The 24,707-nt window shown below is 37.4% G+C and overlaps 1 protein-coding gene across 2 annotated transcripts in view; it reads right to left on the reverse strand.

Moving 5' to 3' along the window:
* muskelin (muskelin 1) overlaps nucleotides 1–24,707 on the reverse strand; it is a 103,967-nt gene that overhangs the window by 25,927 nt on the left and 53,333 nt on the right. For both annotated transcript variants that reach the window (XR_014442399.1, XM_083131287.1), the window contains exons 7-12: nucleotides 22,070–22,183; nucleotides 21,410–21,576; nucleotides 11,083–11,260; nucleotides 7,592–7,789; nucleotides 5,167–5,246; nucleotides 3,452–3,563 (exon numbers count right to left, since the gene is read on the reverse strand). Coding sequence is in view for 1 of the 2 variants with exons in the window: in XM_083131287.1 (XP_082987413.1) it covers nucleotides 3,452–3,563; nucleotides 5,167–5,246; nucleotides 7,592–7,789; nucleotides 11,083–11,260; nucleotides 21,410–21,576; nucleotides 22,070–22,183 (849 nt within the window). In the remaining variant the exon portion in view is untranslated. The remainder of the gene's footprint in view (nucleotides 1–3,451; nucleotides 3,564–5,166; nucleotides 5,247–7,591; nucleotides 7,790–11,082; nucleotides 11,261–21,409; nucleotides 21,577–22,069; nucleotides 22,184–24,707) is intronic.

A 24,707-nucleotide genomic window follows, 5' to 3' on the forward strand; every position in this document is an offset into this window, starting at 1 on the left:
CACTTTAAACTGTAGGTCCCGTCCCAATTAGCCTTACTGTGCATAAAGTGGACTTAAAGCAGCAACCCAATCAAAACCAAACCTTTAGCATCAAATTAGCATCAAAAAATGCGATGAACAGTGTCTTTGTCACTCAGGAATCATCTGCCCTCCCGAAATCTCTTGTGCCATTCAAAGACATGGCTTCTCGATAATGCCTTGACACCATATACATGCTATATCATATTCCATCTTTCACTAGGGTTACTAGCTTAACACAGAACTTAATGTCAACTCTCTGCTCAGAATCCATATCCATCACTTCACTTGTGTAACTTCTAACTAAACGTGCCGACAAGCCGAATAGTGGGTTGCTAAGTTCAGCCCTGCCACCTAGTGAGTTTACATAGAAACATTTTAAGGCCATGACTATTCAGAACACATATCAGGTGACTGAATAACACCCATTTCTTGGGTTTGAAACTTTTCTGACAGATGTTGCACGCAAAACCGTGCCATTTTTGTTATTATTTTATGAATACTTTATTACAGTGAAATTCATATATTCTGGTTGTATAAAGTAAATATCTAAATACACAGTTTTTACAAGAAAAGAGCTATTGCAGTCATGTGGGTGTAAATATTAATTAAGGAGTTCATGTGAATTATGTTTATATACATAAAAATAGGAAAAAGGTAAAATTTTGTGTTCCATCTACATAGAAAACAAAGTAAAAATCAAAGCAGCAGGCTTCATAGGCCTTACTACAAATACCTGTAAGCATCCTAAGATAGAGTTAAAAATAGCACAATTATATGGAGAAAAAATAGTATAGGACTGCAAGGGTGTAGGCACAGGAGAGATTATTACAATGGAGAGGAGAGGGATGCGGTACTGGGGAACAAGCTTTATGCTGTTAAGCCCACCATAGGTGCATGGCATTCTCGTTCCATCCTTCTTGTTGAGAATAAGTTTTTCTTATTCAACTGCGTACTGGACACAGCTAACACAAGGGCTGGATCCTTCTGTGTGTCGCGTCTGTAATGTCACTGTAAGGCTTGATTCACATTTACGCTCAAGCAACACTCAGGTCAGGATCCCCTCACGGTTAAGGGGTATCCACACTAGAGGTCAAGCATCGCTCTGGTTAAGGTATGATCAACGTGAGTCTGGTGTTGGTTTCTTCACAGAGTACACCGGTTTTTCTGTATAAAAAGCCTGCCCATTATGCTAACTACATTGTTTAAGAGATTTTCAACGACGGACATATCTGTTAGAGCATTGGAATTAATTCGAAGAAAATAAAGAAGAAAAAGAATTACAAAAACGGGAATTGATTGATTTGGTTCATTTACTTCGCTTTTCTGCCAGTTTTGACTAATTGTGAGGATGAGGATGCGTTGTGATGTGTCGAATCATATAATCACAAAGAACATCTATGCCCAGGCCAGAATTCGAATTCGGAGAACCTGGCATCGTAGCACGTTGTGCTAACCACTCGGCCACAGATTGATTAATTTAGATTATTTTACTTCGCTTTTTGTTCCACTTTTGGCTAATTTGCGAAGATGAGGATGAGTAATGATACCATGAAATTGATGAATGGACACTCACAAACACTCATGCCCAGTCCGGGATTCAAACCCGGGACCACTCAGCCATGGGTTTCAGCTATTAAAATATAATACTGTTTATTGATATACTTTCGGTTTGAAATTGGCAAACATTTATTTGCAGCTACAATGTACAAAACTGCAAATGTCAACAGTAGTAAACACTACTTTGTCAGACTAGGTTTGCCACGAATATTTTGGGCCTCACTGTTTCATATCAACATTGTTGACCATTTCTTTTATCAGAAAGTTTCCGACACAACATGTGGCAGATAAACATCAGGTTCTAAGCCTAGTTTCAAGGACCCAATTGTTACGCACATCATGTGAAAAGTCGTCTTCCTCGACTAAAAAAAAAAAACGGAAAATTTTTGTTTAGTATTCCGTAAACGAAGAACAAGCTAATCTAGATATCAAGAATGATTTTTTGTCTTGGCAGAGGGTTGACCAATACCTCCTTTCCCTTTGCACACACACACACACAAATGACAATTTTGTTGTCTGGAAAAATTTGACCGTCAACAGGTTAGCTTTTTGATTTAAGGATTTTAATTCATGCAATAAAGGTCATCACAACTAGTGCTCACGGATCATATTTGTGGTTAGTCCCCTATTGAATTCTTTTCATTGGTTATAATTGTAGTTTGATTGTTTCAGTGTTTCTCTTAAATTTCTTTTACTCGGGTTTATGAAATCGCATATTTTGACCAATGTTTTACAAACAGAATTGAGAGGAAAATATTTTGGGTTTCTTTTGCGCACTGCCCCATCAATCAATTTTATCTATACTCGCCTTTCTCTGTGTTTTAATAGGTCTTGACTTCAGCCCGCTCATCGTCTACGCACAAAACTGGGTTACGTATCCTCTGCAATGGACTGAAGACTGTTACTGAACCATGTTCACATGAACAATCAAGCTTCGGAAAAGTCAATTTCCACCCCCTCACGCTCCAGTCAAATATTCTTTCCACATGATTGTGACTGAAGTGCAAGCTGAGCGTTATCGAAGCGAACCTTGACCGAACCGCCAGATGTTAACAACATTTGACTGCACAGTGAGGGGAGGGTGATCTGAGCGTTACTTGAGTGTAGATGTGAATCAAGCTTAAGTGTTCAGAATATTCTTGTTGAATGTGCTGCTTTTGTTATCCTCAGGCTGACTTTTCATCTTCCCAACTGTTTGTCATCCTTGTTTAGTGATGTCAATAGTGTTTTATCACATATTTTAGCTTTTGTGAAGAGTTGGTCTCTTCCACTATATGTGAGAAAGCTTTTAGTTGATTCTTACTTTTCAATGTGTGTGTTTGTCTTGCACTTTTTATTTTTCCAAAGAAGCTTTTTACACCCCTTGTTTAAATTTTTCAGTAAGAATTTTAGATAAGGGGATACTTCCCCCCATACATTGAAGGGTGCAAAATGGCATAATGTGGCGACACACCCAAAAAATTTAATTCAGTCAATCAATCATTAATCAAAAGATCATAAATTTATTTTCTCATCACGGGGAAAGACAAGAGGGGAAAAACAGTCAATGGAAAGACCAGAAAACATGTTCTCTTCTTAATTGCAACGTGTAAAGAAGTTTAGTAGAATAAAAATAGTTGAGGGTAATGTCCAAGCTGATAAATTTTATGTTGCATGTTTTTGTCAGTTGTGTGAACAATAATGTTGTGGTAGGATAAATGGTTGTAGTGAAATGTCCAAGAGAATGTAATTGAGTAAAATATACTGCAACTGTGGTTTCATGGGGCAATGAAGTGCTTATTGCATATCTCCTTGAGAACTGCACGCAAACCTTTACATTGCACAAGGAGTAAAAGAGAGGAAAAAACTAATTACAAAATGTAAATGTTCTTACCTTATTTACATAGTCATAAACAAGCTGATGGGCAAACCTTGGACAAGGTTCTATATGTTGCATTCTGTTCCAGTATTGTTCTCCTGTATTTTCATTTCGATATATGCATGACCTGTTAAAGTACACAATACTTCAATGCAATGCAAGTTTCAACAGTTTAATGATTTAAATACAAAAGATGAATAAAATTATTGACTGGTTTTCCATGATCCATAACTTTCAAACTCGAAAAAGAACAATGAAACTGCCACAGAATAAATAACTCGAAGACTTCTTTTTGGTAATGCTGTTATAAGTGTCTGGGAGGTTACGGTGTTATACAGGGTGTCCACATGAAACCTCTCTGTTTTCAAATTACAATTGTATTTGTCACAGAACCTTGTGGTGTACGGCGGCATGTAAAGCAACTCAAAAAGTTCCTTTTATCCCCTTTTTTTTCATGCTGAGTGATTAGCAACGATGATGACAGCACAATAAAAGAGTGCAGTGTGTGGTGTAATATGTGGAAATGATATCGCTAATTTTAGTCCAAAGCCATTTCAGACTGCGTTTGAAAGGAAGCCACCAGACGTAAGGACAATTAAGGCTTGGTATGACAAGTTCCTAGCCACTGGGAGTGTTAACCGACAGCCAGGTTCTGGCAGAGAACGCACATCTGATGAAACGGTAGAGGTGATCAGGTAGGCCCTCGAGAGAAGCCCGTTAAAGTCAGTTCACAGAGCATCATGAGAGCTGAACATCTGACGCTTAACAGTTGACAAGGTGCTGCATGAACGTCTTTGTCCGCAGAATTCAGAATGACATCAACTCCATCACTCCTGACATCCTAGTGTGCACATCTGTTGAGATCGAGTATCGGCTAGACATTTTGAAGGTTACGAAAGGAGACCACATAAAAAAAAAAAACTAAAAATACTTTTTGAGTTGCTTTACATAATGTCGCAAACCACAAGGCTCTATGTCAAATAGTTTCCTCACAATTATAAATTGAAATCAGGGAGGTTTCATGTGAACACTTTGTACTAAAACTGGAGATTATTCAAAAGAAATACTACATATCTAACTTGGGTTATTCAATATGAAGTCTGTTAAAGCATTTAGGGTTCAGCTGAAACTGGTGCAGATATATTGGTAAATAGCAGTGGTATTGGTATTGGAAAATACCAGTTCAAATTAACAACCAAAATATTTTTTAGAATCCAAGTATCATAGTTTACACAAAGTTGTCATGTGATTAGGTTATTCTTAAAGCAAATCTTTACCCACTTTTTATAAATGCAAAATATTATGCAGTTATTTTAAGTATTTTTTTTTTGCGACATTTCTCTGAGAAAGTTCTGGGAAACTAGGATGAAACATTGCAAGAATATAAAATAAAAACCACTTAAAAAGACTGCATATTGTCATGTGAACCCTGATTTTACGTTCCCGGATTTTACATTTTCCTGCATTATAGTACATTCAATCTTGATGGTCCCAACATAGTCAAATGTTAATAATTTTTTCTCGATTTTACATTTTCCTGTATTTTAAGTTTTTTCAGCTTGGTCCCATGAAAAACGTAAAATCACAGTTCCACTGTATGTTGCCATTCCACGAGAACTGGTATTGCTATTGGCTCAGCCTTGTTTTAGTGAATTTTGTGTACTATTGTTATTTTATTTAATTACAAAACTGGCACAAGTGCCAGTGAAAACTTTATACATTGTACCTACCATTGATTCTGTTTGATGTAGTAGACCCAAAAGGAATTTTGTACATTATCATCTCTCTTCTCTTTGTCTTTGCTTAGGCCCTGCAAAACACACAAGAAAATCATTTGGATAATAAAAACAATTTAAAAAAAAGCAATGTGAGTAAGATTCTTAGATTAGCATTATGTTTCTTTTTTCTTAACGATATAAATGCAATGCTAATAACTTATTGCTGAATATTGCTATGGAATATTATATTTTATTTCTTTATACTGTATGTGCCTGTAGAATGGCCGCGGTGGCTCAGTTGGTAACGCGTCTGACTACCATGCTCAAGGTCCCGGGTTCGATCCCCGGCCGGTTCAAATCCGGGAACTTTTCTAATGGTGGAAGCGGCCCCGGCGCCTACCCAGCGTCGAATAACATGGGTACCTGGGGGAAACCCTGGGGGGTAAAGGCGGTCAGGGGCGTGATGCTGATCACATCACCCCCACTCACGACCGGATCAAGAAAGTGTGGGGCGTTACCCCCACACCCCCTATACGCCTTCATGGCGTGCTGCTATGCACAGGGGAACACTTTACCTTTACCTTTTTTGCCTGTAGAATACACATCATAATCATTTGTACAGTCTGGAGAGAACTGTTGATGTCACTGAATCATTAGAGCACACTAAAATTCCTATAATTGATATTTCTTTTTGTCAGATAATGTTAAAAATCAAGAAGCAATGCACAGTGAAAGGTTCTTTTTCAGGAAAAAGTGCTAAGTTATAAAGGGTGTCCCAACAAGAATGCCTGATTTAATCAAGTGAAAAAGTTATTTTATTTCCATGAAAAGACACATTCTGTCAAATAAAAAACCAGGAATTGTTCAATAAAACACAAAATATTGGTTCAATCATCCAAATTTATTTTGTCGCCTTCAAAATAGGCCCCATTTGATGCGATACACTTATGCCAACAAATAATCCAGTCGTCAAAACACTTCTTATAGGCACTTTCCGGTATGCCTTCAGTTCCTTCTGCAAATTTTGTTTTATGGCTTCAATGGATGCAAAATGTCTTCCATGAAGTGGTAATTTCAGTTTGGGGAACAAAAAAAATGTCACATGGGGCCATATCTGGCAAATACAGTCCTTGATTGATGACATTCGTTAAGTTTTTGACTTGTTTAAGCATGTCTTCAGCAACCTGTTTGCGGTGTTCTTTTTGAAGAAAATTGAACTCAACATGTCTCATGTCCAAAACATCAACTAAAATGGTATGAACAGATTCGTCAGACAAGTCCAGACCCTGAACAATGTCCCTTAAGCTTGAATGACGATTTTCCATCACCATTTCCTTCACTTTGGTGATGTTTTCGTCAGTAGAAGACATTGAAGGTTGACTGGAATGAGGCAAGTCTTTAACCACTTCTTGTCCTTCTATGAATGCTTTATACAGTCGTATGCTCGTGTTTTTGATAAAGTTGACTCACCGTAGGTCTTCTCCATTTCAAGGATTCAGCACAAGAAATTTTGTTGGCAACACAAAATTTGAGGCAAACTCTTTGTTCGATATTTTTATCCATTACTAAATAGCAGAGCACATTTGAGGTTGCCTAACTTAACCAACAGCTGTAAAGAAACTGGTCGACAGATTGCGCCAAAACTATGTGACGATTAGGTACATTGGTGACAACTAATAGCAAAAAAAGTTCATAGTTTTACACGGCCTTTTTAAATTAACAATTTCCGGTATTTATTTGACAAAATGTATATTTCTACATCATTACAAAGGGAACATGTTGCCAGTTAAGTATGAAAAGCAATATCTGTCCTGTGTGCCCTGCATGTAGTTATTCTTTGATGAAATTACTGATTTCTCACAGACATTGATAGACATAGACTTGATCCTTGATTTGGCTGATAAAACGACAAATTTCCTCCTTGATTTCTTGTAGGGTTCGGGGATTGTTTTCATAAAACAGAGATTTCACACACACCCAAAGGAAGAAGTCGCAGGGTGTCAGGTCACATGACCTCGCTGGTCGGTTCTGGTTGCCATTGCGCGAAAGAACTCAGCCCGGAAATTTGTTGTGCAGCAATGCAATCATCTCGTAGGTAGTGCCACCCTGCTGGAACCACAAGTGTTCAATATTCACACCATTCAAATGAGGCCAAAACCATTTCGAAACCATATTGCAGTAACATTCTAATTCATTCGCCAACCCAATAACAAGACAATGGTGAAATTCAAAACCAGTATTCTTGTTGGGACACCTTTTAGTTATTGTGTTCTACAATAAGTACTCAACAATGGCAATTGTTCCCTGAGACATATTATTTTATCAGCTAACAAGAGTGAAACATGCTTTGACATTTAGAAAACCAATTAGTGTATGGCAACGTGAAAAATTTATATTCTCTAATAAAACATTATTCCAAGGAAAGTATAAAACTTACTGATAAAACATAGATTTCATCTAGTTCGGGATCAATTGTAGCTCGCTGTGTAAATCCAGCAGCTGGAATGTTAGTAGACTCCTTCTTGCTCCCATCTGATATTACTTCCACTTCATGTGAATCAACATTATACGTAAAGAAATCATTCAGGTATTCTTTGCTTCTTTGGCCAGCAAATACAAAGAGCTTCCGGCTCCCCTAAAATAAAATATTTTTAATGATCAATTACTTAATTTATAAAAAAACACTTTACAAAAAGGTTATTCCACACCATTTTTACGAGGTCATGTCACTCACCAACTCAGATTTTGAGGAAATTTGGTGTACACCCTTCCCTTATGGTTGAAAGAAACTCCCTAATTTTTTTCACTATCTCAAACGGTTCTCATTTTACAGCACTTCGAAATGTCATTAGATCTGTGTTGTCTGTCACTCTTGAGACCCTCAACACAAGATACCCTTGCTTACATTTACATTTTACTCCTTAACCAATGATCAGATCTCTTCGAAATTTTGCAAAAAGCTCAGTGAAATAATGAAAATTTCAGAAAAAAATACATCAGCATTCAACATTATTTTTAAAAGGCTCAAAAAAAATTAATAATGTACTTGTAGCATAACATTTGTCATGGAAAAACTAGGTTATGAAAACCTGAATTTGCAGCATGTGGGCATGAAGGAACCAAAAGTTTTCGATATGGAAAATTATTGCAAAGACATGCTCTTTCTCTACAAAAAATTAAATTTATGTTATTTTTACTTGTTGTAACAAAAATGTTATGTTTTTTTTGAACATTAGGGAAAAAACCCCTGCTAGGTAGCCATTTTCTACAATACTTTTGCAGAAAAAACATTTCTAAAATTTTCATTTTTTAGTTGTTGTTGTAACCCTTATGCAAGGGAAGTTCAAAACAGACATTATTTTTCTAAAAATTGACTTTGTTTGAAAATGGTGGCTATTTTTGTTTCATGACATTCGGCATTTCTGGTCTTTCCAGACTGTTGTGATAATTATAACTCAGCTACAAAAAATGATAGAAAGCTTGTGTAAAAACATTGTTTTGGTTCCATCATGCCCACATGTTGAAAATTCAGGCTTTCGTAACCTAGTTTTCCACCACAAAAATTAGGCTACAAATCCATTATTATTCTTTTGTGAGGCTTCTATAATAATTTTTGAGTGCTGATGTATTTTTTCTTCTGAAATCTCCATTATTTTATTGAGTTTTGTGTAAAATTTCAAAGATCTCGGATCATTAGTTAAGGAGAAAAAAAATGTAAATGTAAGCAAGGGTATCTTGTGTTGAGGGTGTCAAAAGTGAAATCAACACAGATTTAATGACATTTCAAAGTGCTGTAAAATGAAAACCGTTTGAGATAGAGTGAAAAAAAATTAGGGTGTTCCTTTCAACCATAAGGGAAGGGCATATACCAAATTTCATGAAAATCTGAGATGGTGGGTAGGTGACAAAATCTTAGTTTTTGTGTTGATTTGATGTGGAATTACCCAAAACATAAATTTAAAAGCAGTGTTTCTCCAGCCTCTCTCTGGTGAATATTTCTCTGCAATGAAGATTTTTTCAAATTAAAGCAGATTCATGAAGTGAATTGATAAGTACAAGTGGAAAGTAATATTTTTAAAATTATTCTTAATTGCGTACATTGCTACATGATAGTAGAAGAGTAAAATGAAAACAAAAGTCCAATAAAAATTGTAGGACAGACTGTATACAGCTCAAATTTACATGAGGAATCAACTGTTATTTACAAAACGACCTCAAGGTTGCAACGCTAATCGAGCGGGTTTCAAAATGCAATTTTGTCATTTACACATTTGCACCAGTGAACAGGGGTGGTTTCTTGTCCTCTGTCACCCTAAAACTTACAGAAATTTCTTTGTAAATGAAAATTCAATATCTCTGTGCGTGCTTGACACACCAGCAAGTTTACTAATGGAGGAGAAAGTTCGAGAATGGCCTCAGTTTGCAGGCAGATGGGTGGAAAGGTCTTTGCAGTGGCTCTTAAGTGACTGCACGTGGACCCTAAAAGACTTATTCTTCTTGAGGCATACAGGCACTAACTCAAAGTTGAAAATATATGTAGATAAGCAATAGGTCTGTACTAAAATGCAGCAAACTTGTGTAACCCTACATACAGAAATCTACTAGATAAGAAACAAGAACAAATTAAGGTTTTCATTTAACACTCTCTCTCTTGTACACACTGTACAAGAATAGGAATAATAATAATAATAATAATAAGTGCAGACCGGGATTTGAACTCTGGATCCCTGGCATCATAGCAGACTGTGCTAACCTCTCTGCTAAGGAAATCTGCTTAACTTCTTTATGAATTATGTTATATTTTAAAAATTCATCTCAAATGCAAATAGCATTTCTGATTGTGCAAAGTGTGATATAAGCGATGCCTAATTCTGCAGCTATTTCAGTTTTAGTTTTATGTGGATTAGCATCCAATTCCTGCATTCATTTTACTTTTGGTCAAGCATGTAACTTTTCCTCTTTCAGTTCTTCATGGTAGAAACTGAAAATGTTCACTGAAGGAATCACTGTTCTTCCTTTATTATGGAACACTGCAAACGTCAAAAGTAAAAAGTAAAGTGTTCCCCTGTGCTTAGCACCACGCCATGAAGGCATATAGGGGGTGTGGGGGTAAAGCCCCACACTTTCTTGATCCGGTCGTGAGTAGGGGTGATGTGATCAGCACCATGCCCCTGACCGCCTTTATCCCCCAGGTTTCCCCAGGTACCCATGTTATTCGACGCTGGGTGGGCGCTGGGGCCGCTTCCAACGTTAGAAAAGTTCCCGGATTTGAACCGGCCGGGGATCGAACCCGGGACCTTGAGCATGGTAGTCAGACATGTTACCGACTGAGCCACCGCGGCCACTTGCAGCTATAATCATTTTATTAATGTGTGCACCTTTGTATCATGATTACGTACAAAATGAAATGCATCTTATGGCCTGAACAACTGTCGCAAATATTTCTCCTCTGATTTCATGCCGCATCTACCGCCTTCTCTGTGACACTACCAGGACACACTTGTCTTTCTCCCAACTACAAACAGACTGCTGCCATGCCCTCCTATTCTGTTTCGTATTTGAAACTTGCCTTGTGGTTTTGTAACAGTGGCATAGTTGTAGCTTCATTATATACAAATCTACTGTATTTTATGAAAATTAGTATGCACACCATCAAATTACGTGTAAATGCATTACGTAGAAATAAAGTTTCATTAGTATGTTTTCAAATTATATTTTGCCGGGACCTACCGTAATTTACGTGCAAAACAGAATTACGCAGAACTGAGTTACATATAAAGCAGTCTCAACAGTACATTTTACAAGTATGTTGGAAATTTTACTAATATAAACAGAGTAAAAAGTGTACTCTGGAAGAATACAATTTTATGATTATTTCACTGTTCTTAATAAGATTACTGTGACAATAGAGACTACTGTAAAACTTACTGGATGAAAGAGCATTGAATGACCCACTCTTGAGCGGCTTGAAGGACCACTTGCATGACTGCAGTCGTCACACAACTTCTTCCACGTATTAGTAGGAACATGATATGAAAACAACCCCGAAAATGTTGGTTCCACTGTACCAACTAGTCCCATGCAGCCTGGTCGATCATCATTCAATCTGCAATCAAACAAGACAATTACAGTCAATCTACACCATCACTTTTACATCTCAAATTAACAATTTGAAATTTTAATTACGAAATGAGAAAATGAGGAGGGAGTTACATATTCAAATGGGAATTTTTTGGATGGGCGATAGAATTATTTCAACCACCACCATGTGACAGAAATTAACACACCATTCTCCAAAACCACAGATGATATTTCAGTCCTGTTTTTTGTGTTTGTTTATGTACATATGAGGATCTGACATGCTCAAACTGCAATGCAATACAAGTATTGGAAACATGTCAAAAGCTGATTTATTCTCTCTTACTACAGCTAGAACTATCTCACCAAACGTCTGTGTCACTATCTTTTTAATAAACTATTATCAACAAAGTGCTGCAATGTGGCAACGCGGTCAAAGGCATCAGGTTTTAGGCTCTGGCTATGGGACATTGCAGGTTCGAGTTTCCTGGGGGAAGCGTAACTACTTTTCTCCTGAGATTTCGACCTGTATATGGGACCAGTGACCACCCACCATCGTGAGGAAATTGGAGAACTACAAATGAGTAGTGTAACCCTGTCACCGAAGGCTACAACAATGACTGGGGCTTTGTCATGCTGACCACATGTCACCCTGTAACTGACTGAATGATCTCCCACCTCGTCATGTGGGAGTGAGGCTGGCAGTTGGTAGATAGGCTCTGGCGTCATGGGTTATTATTATAAATAACAAAACTTTGGATTGTTGAATGAGCCAGAATGCTATATTTTAGAATTTTTTGGTCACAGTGGTTTATTGTGGGGAAGGGGGTCATCTGTTCTGTCATTTAAGGATCAATGTTGCATACTGAACTGAAATAAACTGTAAAAATATGATTTCATGTCTCAGAACCTAATGTTGCATAAAATGATCCAGGTTTAGTTGATATTTATAGTGAAATCGCACAATATCTCCCAGCGCGGGACCCACCTTTCTGGTAGTGACCCTCTGTTGCCACGTTTACCTGCAAAGGAACTTGCGGTCAAACAGCCAATTAGATCTACTGCTTGGGCAAGAAGTGGCAACCTTACAAAGCCCTCCTCCCTGAAGCAGCCAGCAAGGAAACAGGATTTTGTCAAAATAACCATTCTGTGCTGTAATTGCACAGCAGTTCCTAGAGCGGCGGCATTATAAGTACATTATGTAGTCTCTTTTTTTTATTATTTGATTATGAAAAAACATTTGTTGGCTTTGTGCTGCACTTTATTCCTCCCCTCCATTTTTAGCATACTTTTTTAAAATCTTTATGTTGATTACAAATATTAATATGTGTGAGGAAACTGTGACACAGAAACATTGAATTATCAGCTTAGGTCTTTCAGTACACTACCCCGAGTGGTTAGCACATCGTGCTGCAACACAAAGGGTTCCAGTTTCGAATCCCGATCGGGCTTGGTTGTTTGTGAATGTCCATTCATCAATTTCATCATTTCATCACTCATCCCCATCTTCGCAAATTAGCCAAGAGGCACAAAACGCGAAGTAAAATAAACTAAAAAAAAAAGTTCACTACCCTAAAGATTACACAAGCTATTTTTATTTTTTGTACTTGGATGATTTTGCACTTAATATGGCAAACAATACTATGTATCAATTTTGAGTTTTATCAAGGCTAAAGCTTTTGTGGAAACAGAATTTGAGAATAATGTACACATTTAACTGCTCTGGAATATCTGTACTACAGGGTGTCTACAATTTCGGAGAAACAAAATTCCTTGACTTTTCCAAATTTTAGACCAAGGAACAGAATATTCCAGACCAAATCATTAGAGCAATTAGTATACAGAAGAAGGCCACTATATTTTAGGTAAACACACACACTTATATCCTAGTTAACCCGGTTTTAGAATTAAAGGTAATAACAACAAGAAACTTAACAATTGGCTATTGGATAGGAGGAGGGAAGCAAATAAGTAAGTACCACTGGTGAGATTTAACCTTTATAATCTGGATGGTCGATTTTGAAACCATGTCACATATTTCCACTGAGGACGGTTGGTCGATATCTCGAGCAGCAGCACATGGCAGCAATTAACGTGCCATTTCTTGAAGCAAAGTTTGAAAACGTCCTTATTTTTCCTTTGTTACCGACCATATTATTATGGAATGGATTTATAAAAGTGCCAAAAACTTCTAAACTATTGCATCTTTTTGGAAAATTGAAATTTTGCACAGAATGAGTAAAAAGCAACATTTTAAGCTACAGAGTTAAGGATTCATGGGGGACGTGGGGGGCAAAGATCCGATTGTCAAAATTTGCCCAACCACATGGTAGTGCATGGCAGCAATTACCACACCATCTCTTCAGAACTACACACTATATGTCAGTTCTGTCTTTTTTCATTATTAGTTTCCCTTTTGTTACCATGGGATCAATTGAAGATAAAAGGCTATAACTTCTAAACTGCTGTATCTTTTAGAAGAAATTGAATTTTAAATGCAAGAATGGGTAAAAACCAACATTTTAAGTAACATCCGACAATTAAGAATCAAGGGTTCCAAATTTTCCGTAATTACGCAAAATTTCCAAACACAGTAATTTATGTTTCTTTTCTTTTCTTTCTTTCTTTTTTTTTTTTAATGTTGCAGCACGGGCATTACATATCTTCATAGAGTGGTATTTTGTGATGCTTCCCTCCAAATGTATCTTATCCAGTGTCCATAGGGCTGATGCGAGAAGCAAAATATTAGACATTGTCTTGAAGCTGGTAACACTGACATTTTATGTAATGTTATTAGTTTTTTATTCAAAAAGTGTCAGTCTGTTTCAATGAAACTTTACATGATTGAGAGCCCTGTATTTAACCAAAACCAATTTCATCTCTCTCGGACAATTAGTTCTCGAGTTACAATTCCTTTTTGTAATTTGCAGCAAGTTTGAAAAGCGTGCACACTTGAAAAGGTTATATTTCTTCCGCAAGGTTCAATCAGCTAATGGTTAATGTGACACTTGTCATGTACTAACAATTAATTATATTTTCTAAACATACATAATTATCTTGCAGACAGCTCAAATAAAAAAAAAAGGCAATGAGAAAGTGGTAAATACCACCAATAACAACTTGTAGTATATTCCTACATGATAAAGAATTCAATCATGAGCCCATTTCCCACAAAATTTAATTTAATTATCTAACCGGTGATAATATAAAGCATATCAAAGTGAAGTAGAGTTTGTAAACAACTAATTTAAAAATAAATTTCTTGACCATTTCGTTCCTTTTGTTGTTGAAGACTTATTCTTACTGCACTCCTACAAAAAAAATATACTTTTCTAGAGAAGCATAAATTTCTCTGCCATTTCCAGAAAAAGTAAATTTCCTGACTTTTTCAGGTTTTCCAAATTGGTAGACACCCTATACTACAACATTCTACGATGCAAATTTGTGTTTTGAATACAAAATTAATTCATACTATGGGAATGAGAGACGCGGTAATAGATAATTAAAGTACTCATGTTTCCTGCGAAGTTGTTTTACATTATTTTCTATTAATTTAGGTAGCCACTGCCACCATCCTCGTTGGAATTCGTTGTGTTCTTGCTTGGCGTGTTTCTGTTGTTTTTCCCTAAATTGCCGCTAGGTGTGCTGCAGTCGCCTGTATGTCTGCATATATGTCGTCTGCTGTTCACCTGTGTTAATTGCTGCATTAACGGAAGCCAGGCGTGGTGTGCCTTACCACTATCTATGTTCAGTTCATGGTTGTAGTGCATGATGGCATGTGTTTCTTTAATTTTTGTGTCTATGAGAGTGTGTGCTTTGTATTTGACATGTACTTTCTCAATTTTATGGTTCTGGAATTTGATATGCTTGGCAAGTCCGGTGGTGGGTTAGGCAGTTTTTGCATTTGATAGGTGCTGCTGAGTTCTCTAACTGATGGGCCTGATGGATCTGCCGATGTAATGAGCCTTGCACTCGCATTCAGCATCATAGATGCTAGAATTGTTGAGGAGAGAGAGAAAGTACCGTTTATGTGAACAGCAGACGACATATACACAGACATACAGGTGACAGCAGCACATCTAGCGGCAATTTAGGAAAAAACAACAGAAACGTGCCAAGCAACAACATAACGAATTCCAACAAGGATGGTGGCAGTGGCTACCGAAATTAATAGAAAATAATGTAAAACAGCTTCGCGGAAAACATGAGTACCTTCAATACAAAATTAAGATTACTTTTTGACTCCCCCTGTATATAAAAGAAATGGTAGAAGTACAGTTTAACACTAGAAGGACGGGACCCGTCAATTTGACGGGTGACCCTATTTTTATTGTAATTTTGAAAATGTTAATTTTACTCCACAGCTTCCATGTTCTATGACTTTTAACAAATATTAATGCTATACCCTTGTGTAAAAAGTTAAACTTTTATCTCATGTGTAAAGGATAATACAGGGTGTTTGAATTGAAATGCCCTAATTTCAAATACTTATATTAAACCTAATATACAGGCAAGAACAGTGTGGTAGGTGGTATATGTTAGCTTATCTGTGGAAATTTTAAATAGGTAATGAATAGTAAGGATTCGTTTATTTTGTATCGTTCCAGAGGGTGAAAAGTGAAATGACAACCAATGTTGAAAAAGTGCAAACTGTGTGGTGGTGTGGTACGCAGAATTGGGATCCATTATTGTAAGACATCCGTTCGTACACAAAATTTGGGAGAGGAATCACACCGTACGAACGGATTTCTTGGGACTTCGTGCAAATGCATCTGCAATGCGCTGAACGTTTTCCTCTGATGTTCGTGATCGGCCACCACCATGCCTCTTAGCGACAGATCCTGTCTCTAGAAACGCTACTTTCCACACCTTGATTCTCTTGGCATCGGGAGGGTCTCTGTGATACTCTGCACGAAACCATCGTTGAACTGCAATAATGGATCCCAATTCTGCATACCACCACACAGTTTGCGCTTTTTCAGCATTGGTTGTCATTTTCACTTTTCACCCTTTGGAACGATGGAAAATAAACGAATCTTTACTATTCACTATCTATTTAAAATTTCCACAGCTAAGCTACCATATACCACCTACCACACTGTTCTTGCCTGTGTATTATGTTTAATGTAAGTATTTGAAATTAGGGCATTTCAATTCGGACACCCTGTATATTGGATTACTACTATAAGTATGATCACCCGTCATTTTGACGGGTACAGTTTTTAGGAAGATGCATCTGTTAGCAGTAGGGTATTTTAAGTGTGAGTGAAACTTAGTTCTTATTTGCTCATTATTGTTCATCTAACGGACATAATTTCAAGTTGAATGTTAGTTCAGATAGGCCAAACGAATTATTAGAGTAATCTGTTTGCTTACTCTATTTGGCTCAGTTCAATGTCCAATATGTCACCCGAACCTGGCTTACTGGATCGTGATGTAGCTACTTCATTATCTCCTTGATTTTTCAGATGTCGAATCTGAGGGAGAGGACAATATTGATGAATATGGTGAGTTCAGAGTAGATAATGACAATGCCAGAATAGATGTTCATTACATACGATTTACAAACTTGTCTACAATTATTCTTCAGATGAAGATGTGCAAGATGATGGCAATACATGTGAATGTCGGCAGATAGATGTTTCCTCTTGTATTGATTTTTATTGAATGATTTAGTTTATTTTACTTCGCTTTTGTGCCACTTTTGGCTAATTGCGAAGATGGGAAAGAGTGATGATATGACTAAATTGATGAATGGACATTCACAAACATCCATGACCAGGCCGGGATTCAAACCTAGGAACCCCGACGTTGCAGCATGATGTGATAACCACTAAGCCACAGAGGCCGACGTCTTATTTCCAAGTGAGTGTTCGTGTAATTCTAATTATTGTAATAGAATAACGTAATTATATTTTTCAAAAGTTTGTAAGGTGCCGTCGTGCCGTGATTAGCCACCACTCTCCCTTCAGTTTTCCTTTCCTCCAATTCCAAGGGGAGTCCTTTCAGGGTTGCGAATATTCCTATCAGCACATATCAACAGGTGAATGACTATGAAGAGCGACGCATAGCGTTACACAAAATTAGGAAGGAAAACATAACAACTGATGAGGGAAAACGCTCAAAATCAAAATAAAACAAATACCATCCTTTTGAAATCATCATTGCTTAGCTGCATGGCTGGGGAGAGACCTGCGCTCGATCACCAGCTCTAAACTTCGAAGGAGACGAAGAAAGTGAGCGGAAACATCCATCGCGACACTTTAGGCTGCTCTCATACTGAACTAGGCTTCGTGGCGGTTCCTCTCTCAAACCTTTAGGCCACCCTCTGTCGTCAGCGTCCTCGAGCATAAATAGCCTTCGAAAAACTACACAATCGCAGCTATTACATTTAAAAAAGTCACGAAGACAAAGCGTCCATCCTCTTCTTTACCTTCCTATTTCCTTCAATCACCTTTCAATATCCTATGTCATCTGTTTCTTCACCTCGGTTAAAACTCAGTGGGCTAATGGGATACTCTGACCCCTCTCAGGTACGGGTATAGTAGTACAAATACGTGGGATATGAAGCTTTAAGTGTTATGTACTAAATCATTTGATAGGCTATGGAAAAGGGAGATTTTATAAATGAATAACATCTGTTTCCGAAGAAAGGTCTGCGTCTTCAGTAGGCTTCTTTATGGGCAATTATTTTCCTGAAGATGGTTTATTTTCAAGATACTTTTATAAATTTACATCTTAGTTACAGATCTCCATAAATAGCGGTCAGAACAGATTTCCTTCTTATAATTAAATCTACGCGACTTTTGCAGTTTATTTACATAATATGGATCAAGCTGTCATATCAGTTATATAAAGACGACCAGGCGCTTGCTTGGAACTTTATGAACACTCCTTGACATAATGAAGCATAACTTTGACATGACTGGCGAAGGTTTTAAGTATTGACTCCGATTTTAATATAAATTGGACATTATGGTCTGACTTCAAGATATATGCAGAAATACAAACTGCTATAATTCGTAAAATATTAGAGACATCGACTTGATATCGGGTATGGCACATGTTAGCATGTTCACAGGGCGAAACCTAACCATGCCAGATATCAATAATGAATAACTTGACCAATAAATAATTATCTTGGAGACGAAATAATCTGAACTTATTCTTCCGTATGATGGCATGTTAGCATGCCCACAGGGCGAACCTACTCATATGGCAGAATAACATTAAGTCCTGTTGCATTATGCAAAAATTGAAAATATATTACGTATAAGTTTCGAAGAAAATGAAACTGAATTATCACAAAGGTTGAAAGAAATCGTAAATTAACTTATTCTCACGCATGGTGACATGTTAGCATGTCCACAGGGCGAACCTAACCATGCGTCAGAATAACAGTAAGTTCTGAGTCGAAATTTAACATTATTTTGCTAAGATTTTATTTAAAATTTCAGAAAACTTCAAAATAAAGTTTAAATTAACTTATTCTTTCGTATGGTGACATGTTAGCATGTCCACAGGGCGAACCTACCCATACGACAGAATAACTATGTCTCTAAGCTAATTTGGGAACGAAGACTGAGTTCTTGAACCCTCCCATAAAAGGAGCTGAGTATTTAAGATGTTAATCCATCAGAGTCGGTGATGAAAATGCCCCAGAATTAGGTTCCGAAGCTGTATTTATATCCTTGCATGTCAAGCAGAGCGCCTCCCGTGACACAAAAAATAAACATAGCTACAGCTGTGATATGCAGAACTAATTTGTGTATAATGGCAATATTCTAAAGATTAAACAGTATGTTCCATAAGGTTCATTTTTCTATGTCTAACACAACAGTTATGATCCTTAAAGTTTCTATAATATTCTCTACTATAAAGTTGTCACATTCTTAAAAACTTCTTTCCAATGTCCATAAGGCTTATATTACTAATAACTCCAACTGAAATTTAGCTCTTATGGCTTTCATAATAGTTTGATTCTAAAACTGAGAACACATATTTTTGACTAATTGTCAACAATGAAAGATTTTGCTTTCAAGAAGCTTGCAAATAACAAATTCTAAACTTCTCGAATGACAGAATTAGGTCATTAGTTCAACTATTAAATATCTCATCTTTCATAACGTTTTTATAGTGAATATAAAAAGTAAAATAATTAAGAATAATATTAAATATGACTGAATCTTTGATATGGTTCGGGAGGATCATATCAAGTTCCCATCAATGAAAAAGGGAATTGTAATCTAAATGGTAATGAAAAATGTTTCTACAAATACAAAAACTAAAAAAATAAATAAAAATACACCATAAAGAAATAAAATACACCCATAAAAAATAAAAGGAATAAATTAAATAAATACATAAAATACACACACACACCTTGGTGATTTATTTATATATTTATGGATATATTTCAATATAATTTTGACAATGTTAATTTAACTCCATGTCTTCCATTATTTAACTGAATATGAATAACACGGTCCTTCTGACCAGACATTTTGTTCCTTTTGTGCCACTCTATTAGCCACTGCATGAACCAGAATTTGTAATGAATATTTATAATAATGTGAAAATAAAGGAAATAGAGACACAGGAGTTTTTTCACTTTCAGAAAAAAAACAGTGAGAAATATTGTAAAACATTTTCGTCCATCTACACGTGACATTGAAGTTCGACCACTGTTAGAGGGGATCCTGTTTACCATGGTGTGACGTTGCCCCGTCGGTGAATAACTGTGGCAATGCGTCGGACGAGTCGTTCAAGGTATTCCATATTGATGTGGTGCCATTCCTCCTGCAGGCAGGCGATAAGAGCAGCCACTATCGTGGGTCCCCTCTGTTGCACACGTCGCTTAAGAACATGCCACACATTCTCAATGGGCGAGAGGTCGGGACTCGATGGTGGCCATGGCAGAGTTCGCACGTGATGGCGAGTCAACCATTCTCTTGTCAGCCACACTGTATGAGGCCTGGCATTGTCGTGTTGAAAGATGAGACGCCGCCTGTGGAACAGGTGCCTTCGCACTGTTGGAAGATGCCGCTCCAGTATGCGTGTATAGGTGTGTGCATTCACAATGCCCTCACAGACGTGTAGTGGGCCAACCCCAGATGACGTCATGCATCCCCATACCAATACTGACGCAGGTTTCTGTACCCGACGTGCATAACATTTTGCTTCATTCTGTTCCTCCTTCCGACAAATGACTGTTTTCCGTATTTTCCCGTACACAACATTGAAAATGGATTCGTCCGTCCACAAAACCCTGTTCCACTGCCGAAATGTCCATCCCCGGTACATTCGTGCCCACCGTAGTCGATTGCCTTTGTTCAACATGGAAAGGAAGGGTTTACGTTTCGCCTTGTACACTCGGTAACCGCATCGCTGTAGGTAACGGCGAATGGTTCTGGTTGACACTTCAATGTGAAAGCGTTGTCTAGTCCACAGTCATAATTCGGCCACAGAAACATGATTGTTGGTCTGGATATAGCGCCTAAATATCCGTAGGTCATGCACGCTCAGCAGGCGTTTTCGACCAGGGGCCTTACCTGGCTCCGTAGTACCCGTATTTTGGTGGTGTTTGATGATGCAGTGGACGGTTTACTTGGGTAAGTTCAGTTTGCGCCCTATTTCCCATTCACTGAGTCCATCCCGTTGCAACTCCACCACTCTTCTCCTCATGGTGTTGTCAATAGGTTTGCCCCTGGCCATGGTGATGATGCACTGCGGTTCCTCGGTGCACAGCACATGCTTATATACGGCGGACTCCCTTATCATGTCCGTGACGTCATGCTTCTGTCGAATGTGCCACTATCTGGAATTTTCCGTATGGGTCTGGTGCCTGGTCGAAGTTCAATGTCACGCGTATAGTTCCCCGTTTTCGTTCTTTACGTGACCTTGGGTGCAACATGCTGGGATCACTATTCTTGCCTGTTCACACGCCTCCTCTTACACACATGCGTCACTTCTGCGGGTCACCCATTCCACCGCCTATGCCTCTGTGCATTTAATCACGTATTCCTTTCTGGTCGAACTTCATTGTCACCAAGGTTGTAATAGGTAGTTAGGAAATCACCGTCCTCCTAGTGTTAATATCTCATGAAGAAATTGCAGAATAATTGTTATAGTGTTACAAACTAAAAGGCTTAGTGGTCTAGTGTTAAGCAAGACTTACCCAGCTGGAGGAGACAGGACACGCCCACCAAACACATAAATAGTCCTCTGTTCGGCATCCATACACATCTGATGGTCAAAGATTAGTTGAGGGCCTCCCATGGCAGCAGTGTCTTCTGTTATTAACGTCCATCTATTGGTTTCAATGTCGTATACATAAAAGTCACTCTGGAAAGGAAATAATGTATTGAATGCAATATATTAGACAGTGCACTATGACATGCATATTTTAATTACAAGAGGTTTCAAAATGCAACATAGGGTTGCAGTACTGGTGTAATAGTGGATGTATTTTTATTTCAGTGCATTAAATGAATCTGTGAATACGTCAAATTCTAGTTTTTAATAGTTCGTTCCTGTGTCCTGATTTCGCACTGTAGGTGAAAACCTGTATGCACGTTGACTCTTGATGTCTGTGTAGAATAGATTTCATTGTGTTGCACTGTGGTGGCCTGCATTAAAGGTTATAGTTTGTAATAGCTCGGAACACTGACAGTCATGTTTGATTAATTTTTGTATTAACAAACCAACCAATATCAGCAGATTATCAATTAATGTGTCCCACCATTACTATTTTACGTGAATTCAACTAATTATTTCATTACACAAAATCAACTTCAACACTTTCTCATTTAAAAAAAGCTGAAAATTAGACACTAACCTTGAGTGTTTCTGGCGTTCTGAACTGCGTGTCGAGATACCTTCCAAGAGTAAATATCTGCCTTCGTTCAGGATCTAAACACACCTTGTGACACGATCGAGCACTTGGGCCACCCTAAAAGTGGGTTAAGGAAACAGTTTAATAATAAGTAATGATTCAAATTTTTCACAATCACAAATAAAACTAAAAAAGTTGGAACTGGTTTACATAACAACTTATACAAGGTGGCATCAAAAAATTTTGAGACTAGTTCTGTAACATGCCAACAGATGGCAGCACAAGGATGCAAGCACAATCACAGAAAGCACTGACCTTCATAGCTGCCAAGATACATCGTTCTGTGTACATCTTGAGCTGTGCAACAGGTGCTTTTTTGATCACGTTCGTTACCACGTCTGCGCTTTCATCATGGAAAGTACGTTGAAACAAAGAGCGAACATGAATTCTGCATGAAACTGGACAAATCTGCCACAAAGATGAAACAATGATCTTCACAGTGGAAGAACCCATCATCTCCATGACCAAAAAGGTGAGACAGGTTCGCAGCTGACCAAGTGCATGCTATTTGTCTTTTCAGACATTCGCAGCATTGTGCATCAAGAATTCGTCACCAGGGGACAGACCATCAATAGCAAATTCTACTGCCAAGTTTTAAGGTGTCTGAGGGAAGACATTCTGGGTTAAAGTGGCATGTGAAAAACTGGATGCTCCACAATGAGAATGCCCTGTCACAGAGCTCTCCTCACATGCAAGTATCTCACCAGAAACAACATGATCTCACTTTCGCACCCATCTTACTCGCCAGATTTGACTCATTTCGAATTCACCCTCTTCCTAAAGATGAAGATCCAGCTCAAAGGTCACCGTTTTGATACCATTGCACATTGCAGAGATCCAGCGCGAATCACAGAAGGTGCTTGACATGCTTCGAAAACAAGACTTCCAGGATACATTCCAGAAGTGGCAGCAATGCTGGGAGCACTGTATTGCTGTGCAAGGGGACTATTTTATAGGTGATAGTGTGGGTACGTTGATAAATAAAGTACTTTCTTGTAAACGGAGCTACTCTCAAAACTTCTTGATACCACCTCGTAATACTGCAACTTTTTAATATTCTAGAGTACCTAAATCAGAATACAAAATTAATTTCATGCAAAAATGTAAACTTCAGACATCTAAAAAGAATTCAACAATGAAATATATGAATATAGGATAAAAAGAAAATGTCCAATTTTTAAAATTTATACACAAGTTATAACAAGTTACAAGGCCCTCCTTGACGAAGTGAATAGTAATTTGCCATAAAATTAATTTACTAATGATGGTTTTGAAGGAATAATTGAAAATTCAGGGTGTCTACTAAATGTCTGTTTTTAAATTCCACGTTTTTTCCAGGTTTGTCCAGGTCTATTTATATTATTTTCCAGGTCTATATCTTTTTAAACAAAGAAAAGTTGTTATTGTTAATAACCCCTACCAGAAGGCCAGTTGAGAAAAATTTGCAGTAACTAACAAAGCAAGCCGAGTTCTCACCTTTAACTGCCATGTAATTCATACCCCTTGGTAGTAGTATATTTTTTACATTGTTTTTACTACAAAAGTTCTAAAAATTATTAATTTAAATTCTAAGCATATGTTAATTTATATAATTACATGTTACTGCATGGCTGGGGAATGGCCAGTTACTTTATTTTTACAAAATTTACTCATACTCATACAAATTTGAGTTCTTTGAGTACAACATTTTCTAGTATAACTTTCTTCCTTTTCTCGACATTTAAAAAATATTACCAGCAGCAATTTTTTTTTATTTTTTTTTTATTTGGAATTTAAAATTTTGGGTGCGTCAGCAGTACAGCTATTTTGCACCCGTCACACTATACGGGGTCCAGCCCCTTACCATAACTAAAATAGCATAACTGTAATGCAGTGTTGTAACTAAAATCTTTAAAATTTTCTGACTTGTTAAAAGCTGAGACTGCAAAGAGGCACTCAGCACATATAGCGACAAAACAGAGGACAACACACAGAATTATACTGGCCATAGGGCCAGTCGCCAGAGCCTATAAATGAAAGCATATGTTCTCATACATATTCACACACTGTGTAAGGCAAATAACAAATTGCAGAACAAAACCTAATAATCTTGATTTTTATACTTTAAGAGTTCGTGGCTTTTAACTTTTTTGCTTCTTCATCCATAGCAACTGCTTCAGCTTCAGCATCAGCCATCAGCCTTTTCCTTTTTATTTCTAGCATTTTTATTTTCTCTTTTAAGGCTTTTCTTTTCTTGAGATTCTCTGACTTCTTTTCGCTACAGTCTTTCAAATATTCATTCCTCCTACTTCATGTATTTCTAACATAATGAATCATGCTCTTTGTGACATTAACATTGGATATACCTCCAGCAGCATGTATAGCATCTAACACACTTCTTTGAGTAACCAAGCTCTCGTCTTGTAGATTTTCCACATAGCACTCTTTGTTAACAGAGAAGCTCCTTTCTACTGCTGAAAAAGAACACAACTTTTATGCACGAAGGTGTTAAAAGCACTAGAAACGCCTTCCTTGGTGAACAAATCATGTAGGAAAGAATCTAATCTCTCGTCTTTTTCACTGAAATTTAACAACTTTTGTG

Source organism: Lepisma saccharinum, chromosome 1, assembly GCF_977018435.1.
Source record: "Lepisma saccharinum chromosome 1, izLepSacc3.1, whole genome shotgun sequence".
Lineage (NCBI taxonomy): Eukaryota > Metazoa > Arthropoda > Insecta > Zygentoma > Lepismatidae > Lepisma > Lepisma saccharinum.